This window comes from Trachypithecus francoisi, unplaced genomic scaffold (assembly GCF_009764315.1).
Source record: "Trachypithecus francoisi isolate TF-2019V2 unplaced genomic scaffold, Tfra_2.0 Lachesis_group12, whole genome shotgun sequence".
Lineage (NCBI taxonomy): Eukaryota > Metazoa > Chordata > Mammalia > Primates > Cercopithecidae > Trachypithecus > Trachypithecus francoisi.
This window is the reverse complement of record NW_022681457.1, coordinates 85,784,015-85,794,983: the sequence shown is the minus strand read 5'-3', so window position 1 is coordinate 85,794,983 and position 10,969 is coordinate 85,784,015. Positions and strand designations below refer to the sequence as shown.

The 10,969-nt window shown below is 41.2% G+C and overlaps 1 protein-coding gene across 1 annotated transcript; it reads right to left on the bottom strand.

The window, feature by feature from the left end:
• Positions 1-402: 402 nt before the first annotated feature.
• Positions 403-2,674, bottom strand: GJA9 (gap junction protein alpha 9). The gene has a single exon (XM_033227029.1). It carries the CDS (start codon positions 2,429-2,431, stop codon positions 887-889), a length of 1,545 nt encoding a protein of 514 aa, XP_033082920.1. The 5' UTR covers positions 2,432-2,674; the 3' UTR covers positions 403-886.
• Between the last annotated feature and the right edge of the window lie 8,295 nt (positions 2,675-10,969).

Below are 10,969 nucleotides of genomic sequence, written 5' to 3'. Positions count from 1 at the left end.
CGAACTCATCTTTCTCATCTGGGACCTCGGAAACTGTGGTGACCCATAGGTGCTGGACTTCTTGGCTCTCGTCCTGAGAAAGTGCTCACGACTTTGCAGTAGCTGAGGAGGGTGTTTAGAATCATGTATTTTGGTTCCAGCTTTTATCTTTGGAGTCTCCTTGAGTCGTGGCTGACTTGATGTGGGCTTCTGGAGGATGAGCAGTAACGAGCTTGCAATAGCTTTTGAGCGCTGTGCGCCAGGCAATGTAGAAAACACGGGTATTTTAAATTTTAATCCTCACACCACCCCTGTAGGGTGCGTACTGTTAATTAAGTGGAGAGGTTAGACGTCCAGTGAGTAGAGCCGAGTCCAATCCGGGCAGTGAATCACGATGCTACGAACTGGTGAAGGAAAGCCATGGATCTTTTTAAGATTTTATTTACTAGGTAGCAACATGTGATTATACTCAAGACGCATCAGGATGCAGTCTAGAAGGAAACCACGTGATTGTGTTCCAGGGGCAAACAAAATCAACCCAGTGTCCAAGGTGGAATTATATAGATGAAGAACCGTGTCCTAAGACTGTGGTCTCTTCGAAGAGAAAACCTGATCAAACCATTTAGCCCCAGTTCTGAACATGTGATTTTCCCAAAATCAGTTACACACATTCGAAAGAATATCATTTTTTTAAAAAAATCCTGATTTGACAACCTTATGTCTTTGGATTTAGAAGTATTCTTTCACAATCTAGAATTAGAGCTGTTTTTCCCTTGCTGAAATGAGTTTGCAGTTGTCTCTCTTAACAGCTGGTCTTTAGAGCTGCCCATATCTGTTTTGTCCGTGCCCCACCACCACTAGGCTACTTCTCTGATAATATATATAATGTCTAAAAGCCAACCGCTGTTTAGATCTGAAGATCTGTGGGAACCCGCCTACCAATGAGATTGTTCGTTAGGGACACTACGTGATTTGGAGGACAAACAGGATTATTACAGGTTCTGACCAACCCTAGGTCAAAGGACAGCCCTCCCAAAGAATCAGCTGTGTTTGGAATGTCAAGTGATTGAGACTCTCCTTGTGAAGGAGGAAGGGTTCTGACTATGCCCTTTCTGAACTGGCCCTTGAGGTTACCTTTAGGAGGTGACCCCCGGTTTCCATGTTCTGTAGAGGAACTCCATGTAGCTGTAAGCCACCGCGGTTTCCAATCGCAGTTAGCTGGCAAGGAGAAAGCTGTTTGGGGTGACTGCCTCCTGTTGTTCTCTCCATCTACAGCAACACCTGGAATAGAACGGTGACCCCTAGAGTAGTAGTTCCTTTTGCTGTCTTTGCCTTCAGTTTCTCTTTTTTCCCTTAACTGGTTACCATTAACTTCTTTTCCAAATATTTTATGAGTGTCTTTATTATTTGAACTGATGTGTTGAAAATGAGTACAGCTAGTACTAAGTGTGGAAATCTCATTAGAAAGTACAGTTTCCTGTTCATTCAAAATGCATTTCTCATCATTTACACTGTGATTGTCAGGATTTGGCTGGAATACAGAAGATGAATTTAAACTAGGGTACACTGCAGTGTATGTTTGCTTTTCCACTAACAGATTATAATCAGGGGCAGAAGGGAGTCGCTTCAGTGAATTTGCAGATGTGCTCTGATATTTGGCTACGTTTTGTTTTGCCTTGTTTGCATGGAATTCATTATGTTCCTTCTTCAACTTGTATTTTCCCCACATCCCTCTTTTAATCTTTTTAAAACCTAGGTGGAAAATTTCTAGAATGTTTAAGAAAAGTGAAATAGTGGCTATAGATTGCATAAATAATAGGAATATTGTCTTTTCTGTTGGTCTTGAGACAAAACAGTCGATTATATTTGGACACGGGTGGCCATGGCACTTAAATAGAGGCTCTAAGTGAAATCCATATAAAAGGTACTGTCCAATCATGAATCCAACTTCAACCACAGAGCGAGTGAAAATGTGTATCACATAAGTGCAAAGCAAGGTTCCTCTGAGCGGAGCTTTATTTAGTTTCCTTTTCTCCAGCTGACAAAGCTCTTGCTCCAATCTCCTCCGATCCCTAGGCATTTCAAACTCTACCCCCTCCAGTTCTACTCTTAACTGAGCTTTCATCCTTTGCCTCTCTTCCTCTAGAACTCTCAGTCGGTACAATGCATGGCCCATGTAGACCAGGGATGGTGAAGACACAAATATCACCTGCAGAACCCAATATCTAATGAGGGAGATAGGAAAGGCCTGGTCGTAGCATACATTTCTGCAGCCTGGTTGTTCTGTATTGCAGACGAAGCCGGACTGCTCATCATTCCAGACGTCTTCAGCTGCTACACCCAGAACAAGCATTCGAAATATGAATAGGATGGTGAGCCAGATCTTTCCAATCATGGTGGAGTGGATGTGAACTTCCTCCAGAGTATCTCCAAGGAGATTCCAGTCCCCCATGTTTATTTAGTCAGCCGTCTTAGCTCTGATCCCCATCAAATAAGAAGCAGATAAATTCTTCCATTCTGAAGGGAGCACTATTTCTTAAAGCAAACCTATGGTGAAAATATAACAATATGTCACTTGTATATGCTGGTTGCTTTACTTTTTCCCTAGATAGCTGTGGGGTTTTTTCTTTGTTTGTTTGTTGAGACAGAGTCTCCCTCTGTTGCCCAGGCTGGAGTACAGTGTTGCAGCCACAACTCACTGCAGCCTCAACCTCCCAGGCTCAAGCAATCATCTCCCCTCTCAGCCTCCTAAGTAGCTGGGACTACAGGTGTGCGCCACTACACCCAGATCATTTTTTTCTTTTTTGTAAAGACAGGATCTCACTATATTGCTGCAGCTAGTCTCAAACTCCTAGACTCAAGTGATACTCTTGCCTTGGCCTCCCAAAGTGTGGGGATTACAGGTGTTAGTCACCACACCTGGCCAAAGTGTTAATCTGTTACCAATAATATATTTAAATGTCAGGAATTTAAAATCACTTATATTTAGACATCACAATATAATGAAAAAACATGATACCTGGAGGAGGAGTGTATATATTCTCTATTAAGAGTATAGGCTGGGCGGGGTGGCTCACACCTATAATCCCAACACTTTGGGAGGCCAAGGTGGGTGGATCATTTGAGGTCAGGAGTTCGAGACCAGCCTGGCCAACATGTTGAAAGCCCGCCTCTATTAAAAATACAAAAATTAGCTAGGCATGGTGGCGGGCGCTTGTAGTCCCAGCTACTCAGGAGGCTGAGGCAGGAGAATCACTGGAACCTGGAAGGCAGAGGTTGCAGTGAGCCAAGATCATGCCACTGCAGTCCAGCCTGGGTGACAGAGTGAGACTCCATCTCAAAAAAATTTTTAAAAAGAGTATAATTTTAGGCCATGTGCATTGGTTCATGCCTGTAATCCCAGCACTTTGGGAGGCCAAGGTGGGCAGATCATCTGAGGTCAAGGGTTTGAGACCAGCCTGGCCAACATGGTGAAACCCCCCGTCTCTACTAAAAATACAAAAATTAACCGGGTGTGGTGGCAGGTGCCTGTAATCCCAGCTACTCGGGAGGCTGTGGCAGGAGAATCACTTGAACCTGGGAAGCAGAGGTTGCAGTGAGTGGAGATTATGCCACTGCACCCCAGCCTGGGCAAAAGAGCAAGATTCCATATCAAAAAAAATATGTGTATATATATATATATGTACACACATATACACACACATATATATGTATAAAATTGTACGCTGGGCACAGTGGCTCATGCCTATATTCCTAGCATTTTCACAGGCTGAGATGAGAGGATTGCTTGAGGCCAAGAGTTCAAGACCAACCTGGTCGACATTAGAGAGACCCTGTCTCTTAAAAAAAAATGAAATTTAAATTTAAAAAATAATATAATTGTAGGATTTCTCATCAGAGAGGAGTCATCTTACTTAGCTGAAGTTTATTATTGTTGTTGTTGGGGGTTTTTTTGTTTGTTTGTTTGTTTTGAGACGGAGTCTTGCTCTTATTGCCCAGGCTGGAGTGCAATGGCACAATCTCAGCTCACCACAACCTTCGCCTCCTGGGTTCAAGCAATTCTCCTGCCTCAGCCTCCCGAGTAGCTGTGATTACAGGCATGTGCCACCATGCCCAGCTAATTTTGGATTTTCAGTAGAGACGGTGTTTCTCCATGTTGGCCAGGCTGGTCTGGAACTCCTGGCCTCAGGTGATCTGCCTGCCTTGGCCTCCCAAAGTGCTGGGATTACAGGCGTGAGCCACTACACCCAGCCTGTTATTGTTTTTCAACTGAGAACTTTTGGAAAGGTTTCTAAAACTGCTAACTTGACCTTAACCTTATTTAAGATTATTTGATATAAAAGTTATAACAAAGTCAATTTTTTTCCCCCAACATGCCATTACTGGCTTGAAAAGTCAGTAATTTTTTTTCCTTTCTTTCTTTTTTTTGGGACGGAGTCTTGCTCTGTCACCAGGCTGGAGTGCAGTGGCGCAATCTCAGCTTACTGCAGCCTCCCCTTCGTGGGTTCAAGCGATTCCCCTGCCTCAGTCTCTTGAGTAGCTGGGACTACAGGCGCCTGCCAGCACCCCCAGATCATTTTTTGTATTTTAGTAGACACAGGGTTTCACCATGTTGGCCAGGATGATCTCGATCTCCTGACCTCGTGATCCACCCGCCTCGGCCTCCCAAAGTGCCAGGATTACAGGCGTGAGCCACCGTGCCCAGCCAAAAAGTCAGTGATTTTTAAATCTCATTTATACACATAGGAAAATGAATATGCTTCATTTGATAATTCAGTAAGATACAGCATTTAATGAAGCCAAAGGAAATAGATCTGGCTCTTACAGGAATTTAGATTAGTTTTTTTAATCCAAATTGAAATAAATTTGAAATAAATTCTGGTTTCTTCCTGGCAGTTGGTGAACATTTTCAGATATTCATCTCAGTAATATTTATGAATATGAATAAAGTACTTATTATACTTTACTATGAAAAAGTACACTTTTTTTCTTTTTTTTTTTTTTGGCGTGGGAGACAGTCTCACTCTGTTGCCCATACTAGAGTGCAGTGGCAGGATCTTGGCCCACACAACCTCCACTTCCCAGGTTCAAGTGATTCTTACGCCTCAGCCTCCCAAGTAGACTACAGGGAAGCGCCACCATGCTCGGCTAATTTTTGTATTGTTAGTAGAGACGGGGGTTCACCATGTTGGCCAGGCTGGTCTTGAACTCCTGACCTTGAGTGATCGGCCCTCCTCAGCCTCCCAAAGTGAGCCACCGTGCCCGGCCCAAATTTTGTAAATTCTTATCATGTTAAAATGAACTTCAAGCCCGGCACAGTGGCTCACACCTGTAATCCCAGCACTTTGGGAGGCCGATGCGGGTCACCTGAGGTCAGGAGATCGAGACCAGCCTGGCCAACCTGGTGAAACACTGTCCCTACAAAAATACAAAAAATTAGCTGGGCATGGTAGCAGGCATCTGTAACCCCAGCTACTCAGGAGGCTGAGGCAGGAGAATCGCTTGAACCTGGGAGGTGAAGGTTGCAGTGAGCTGAGATCGTGCCATCGCACTCCAGCCTTGGTGACAAGAGTGGAAACTCTGTCTCAAAAAAAAAAAAAAAAAAAAAAAAGAACTCCAAAAATTCTCAACTATTTTATGGTACCAGAATCTTTTTTTTTTTTTTTTTTTGGAGTGCAATGGCACAATCTCCGCTCACCGCAACCTCCACCTCCCAGGTTCAAGTGATTCGCCTGCCCCAGGCTGCAGAGTAGCTGGGATTACAGACATATGCCACCACGCACAGCTAATTTTGGATTTTTAGTAGAGATGGGGTTCCTCCATATTGGTCAGGCTGGTTTTGAACTCCCGACCTCAGGTGATCCGCCCGCCTCGGCCTCCCAAAGTGCTGGGATTTCAGGTGTGAGCCACAGTGCCCAGCCTTGTGGTACTAGAATCTCATTATAGATACTACTTGAAAGAGATTGTTCACTGGTATGGTGATGGTATTATGGAAACTTTCGCTGTAGCAGAATTTGACCTATTTAAGACATATAGCTGCTCTCTTGAAGGAAACAGTGGGGCAAGTTATAATTTAGCTGCTTGGATTATTTGCCAGTAGATTCCATATTAAGGTTGGTATCCCAGGTTATCTCAGAGGAAATATACCCCAAAAGAAAGATTTTTAAAAAGTGAATGTTTTCATTATTTTTCATTTAAAATATAAATATTTTCTATTTTTCCTGTCCCCTTTATATAAAGGGAACTGTTACACAATCAAACAAACTACTAAGATACAAGATGTGTTCATCACTAAAATCCTGGTGAGTATGTTGTTTCCCCCATCTTACAGATGAGGAAACAGAAGCACACCTTAATTTACCTGAGGTCACACAGCTGGAGCTGGCGTTCAAACCCAATCATTGTGGCTCTAGAGTCAGCTCTTTAAATTTTTTACTAAACTATTATTTTTCCTCTATGAGCAAACTTCAGATTTGCCGGAAAGAAACATTAAGAGATCATCTGTTTTAAGTTTAATCATTTAAATTTAGGAATGTCAAATAGTGATAGCTTTGGCTTTTTAAATAACTAGTTCTAGAGTCTTTAGTTCCTTTCTTCAGCCATTGTTCTGTTAATATGATTTGCAAAAGCATCAACCTTCTAAAATATAGTTGTATTCCTGAGATAGAGAAACTTTCCATTGACTTTATTATGTTAATAATAGCATACTCTGGCCGGGCACAGTGGCTCACGCCTGTAATCCCATCACTTTAGGAAGCCAAGGCCAACCGATCCCTTGAGGTCAGGAGTTTGAGACCAGCCTGGCCAACATGGTTAAAACCCTTTCTCTATTAAAAATACAAAAATTAGTCGGGCGTGGTGGCGGGCACCTGTAGTCCCAGCTACTCAGGAAGCTGAGGCAGGAGAATCACTTGAACCCAGAGGCCCAGAGGTTGCAGTGAACCAAGATCACACCATTGCACTCCAGCCTGGGCGACAGAGCAAGACTCTGTCTCGAAAAAATAATAATAATAGCATACTCTGACCCAACAACCCAAAGCACTTTAAAACGTAAGCAAGTTGGCCAGGCGCGGCGGCTCACACCTGTAATCCCAGCACTTTGGGAGACAGAGGCAGGCGGATCACGAGGTCAGGAGTTCGAGACCAGCCTGACCAACATGGTGAAACCCCATCTCTACTAAAAATACAAAAATTAGCCGGGCATGGTGGCGCATGCCTATAATCCCAGCTACGCAGGAGGTTGAGGCAGGAGAATCACTTGAACCCGGGAGGGGAAGGTTGTAGTGAGCCAAGATCTGGCCACTGCATTCTAGCCTGGGCGACAGAGTGAAACTCTGTCTCAAAAAAAAAAAAAAAAAATGTAAGCAAGTCTAGTTTATGGTTCATAAATAATAATAATAATGTAAGCAAAGATGTAATTCATGTTGTTTATAATAGTCATAAGCTAAAAACATGAAATAATTATCAGTACAAGAAAAGCTGGTGAAATAATGGACCACATCCACGGTGTGATACTATGCAACCAGTAGAAATGTTCAACACACAGAAAAAGGCATTTGATACTTCATTTCAGTGAAATTGATGTTATAAAATAAAATAATATGGCCCCATTATTATCAATTTATTTACATTTACAAATGTATATAAAAAAGTCTGGAAGGATATTCATGAAAATATTAACTGTGATTAGCTCTGGATGTTGGGATTATAAAGTATATACTTAAATATTGTAATTATATGTATTTTAATTTTTTACTATGAGCATTTTACTTTTATAATCATAAAAAGAAATAAAGGATTTTTTTTTTCATAAAGGACAACACATAGTATTTCCTGAAAGAAGGAACAGTATTATTTAGCTACAAATTAAAGCTTTCTTAGCAAATGACGTAAAAACTAGTATACATAGATACAGTCCCATAGAATTCAAAAGAAAAAGATAAAAACATTTGAAACAACTCTTTCTTAATAAGCTAAAACAGAGAGATTAACACAAACCTTTCTTAGTTTAGGTAAATCTGAGAAGCAAACCATATTTAGCATGGCCATCTTCAATTTATTTTCTGAATGTGTCCCTTTGCAGGTATAGAGCAGATTCAGTTCAGTTCAATGTAGTTAGTGAGTCATCCATCAACTAAAATCCATTTCCCTTTCTGCTTATCCTTGCTTCTAAAACAGCACCGTCCAATAGAACTTTCTGCAACAATGGAAATACTCTATCTGTGCTAGCCAATAAGGCAGCTAGGAGCCAAATGTAGCTATTGAACACTTGCAATATAGTTTGTGTATCAGAGCAATTGAATTTTTAATTTCAAATCATTTTAATAAAAATGTAAAGAGCTACAACTACCTAATGGCTGCTTTATTGGACAGCACAGATAAAGAATGCTTATAATAGTCCTAATAACACACTGCAGTCTAGAAGACTAAAGTCATGAGCCCCAAATTAAGCTGAGTAAATGATTCCTCCATAACTCAGAGATGTCAAATTTAAAATGACAGGAGATATTTGTGTGCTGTTTGCACTGTGATTTTTGCCACTGGGGGAACCCAATAAAATATCATTGTTTTTGTGCAATAAACCATGTTTCTAGAACCAAAAAAGTCTTTCTTACTAGATAATAACGTCTTGGTCATCTGCCTTAATAAATGGGTCATGTCCGATTTCATAGATAGATCCTGATTCTCTCTCCCATGTTCTGTTATTAACAATTACATTGTAATGTAGGTCATTAGAGGTCTCTTCAGAGCTAGTGATCTGGCAGGTTGAGCGTAACACATAGATATTTCTTCCCTGGGCTTCTTTGCCAATAATAGCTACTTCTCAGATTAAATACAAACATTTCACTAGGGACACACACACACATATATATATATATATATATTTATATTTTTTATATTTTATATTTATTTATAGTTATATATTTTATATAATATATAATATTTTTTATATTTATATATAGACACATACAATATAGTCATGTTTCTATATTGTGTATGAATTACATATGTGTAACATAAATTATTAATAAATTTGAAAAGTGCTCAACCTCAGTAGAAAATACACATTTAAGTGAAATATTATTTTTTAACTATCAAAATTGAAAATTTTCAAGATTTATAATACCTTCTTTTGGCAAAGTAGGGAGGCACTGTTACTCTCATATCCTGTAGGTAAGAATATAAATGGATACAGCTATTTAAAAGGCAATTTAAACCTATCAAAATTAGCATAGCCTTTCTGCCTCTGGATACTTGAAATATTCACTCAGCATACACACTCAGAGACACACTGCACATGCTAGGATGTTCACATGGCACTGTTGGTAATTATACAAAAGCAGCAACAATTTACATGTCCGACAGAGGAATGGTTAGCTATGGTACATCTATATCATTCAGCAATTCAGAGAATAAAGATCTCTATGAACTAATAGAGAAAGGTCCCTAGGTCATGTTGTAAAGCAAGTTATAGAACAATACATGTATCACATTTATCCTGCTAAAACCTACATTTTATAAAAATATCTAACTAGAGGCCGGGCGTGGTGGCTCACATCTGTAATCCTAGCACATTGGGAGGCCGAGACAGGCAGATCACCTGAAGTCAGGAGTTCAAGACCAGCCTGGCCAACGTGGTGAAACCCAGTCTCTATTAAAAATACCAAAAATTAGCCAGGCATGGTGATGCATTCTTATAATCCCAGCTACCTGGGAGGCTGAGGCAGGAGAATTGCTTGAACCTGGGAGCCAGAGGTTGCAGTGAGCTGAGATGGTGCCACTGCACTCCAGCCTGGGTGACAGAGAAAGACCCTGTCTTAAGAAAAAAAATACATATATATATATACACACACACACACATACACATATATATAATACATATGCATATATATATATATATAGCTACAATTGGTTAACAAAAACTTTTCCTAGTTGAGGTAAATCTGAGAAGCAAATGATGCTTAGGGGGAGTTATACCATGGACACCTCTAATTTGTTCTTTGAATTTGTCCCTTTGAGGGTATAGACCAGATTCAGTGAAGTTCAGTACGGTGGATGAATTGGCCATTAACTTAAACCCATTTTCCTTTCTGCTCATCCTACATAGAAAAAAGTCTGCAAGGATACATACCATACTGTTGTGACCACTGATGATGGTCATCACTAGGGAAAAACAGCAGGTTTGAAGTGAGAAGGTAGAAGGAGATTTTGTTTGTTTGTTTATTTAAGACAGGGTCTCACTCTGTCACCCAGGCTGGAGGGCAGTGGCATGATCTAGCTCACTGTAACCTTGAACTCCGGGGTTCCAGTGATCCTCCCACCTCAGCCTCCAGAGTAGCTAGAACTACAGGCAAGCACCACCACACCTGGCTATTTTTTTTTTTTTATAGAGTTCTTGAATGTTACCCAGGCTGTTCTCAAACTCCTGGGCTCAAGCAGTCCTCCCACCTTAGCCTCCCAAAGTGCTGAGATAATAGGCATGAGCCACTGCACCTGGCTGAAGATTTTATCTTTTAACTTCTTGTTTGAATCTTTATTTAACCAAGAACATGCTCATAAGGCCAGGCATGGTGGCTCACACCTGTAATCCCAGCACTTTGGGAGGCTGAGGCGGGTGGATCACTTGAGGTCAGGAGTTTGAGACCAGCCTGGCCAACATGGTGAAACACCGTCCCTACTAAAAATACAAAAATTAGCTGAGCACAGTGGCTCACGCCTGTAATCCCAGCACTTTGGGAGGCGAAGGTGGGTGGATCACCTGAGGTCAGAAGTTCAAGACCAGCCTAGCCAACATGGTGAAACCTTGTCTGTACTAAAAATACAAAAATTAGCCAGGCATGGTGGTAGGCGCCTACAATCCCAGCTACTCAGGAGGCTGAGGCAGGAGAATCATTTGAACCCGGGGGGTGGAGGTTGCAGGGAGCCGAGATTGTGCCATTGCACTCCAGCCTAGGCAGTAAGAGCGAAACTCAGTCTCAAAAAAAAAAAA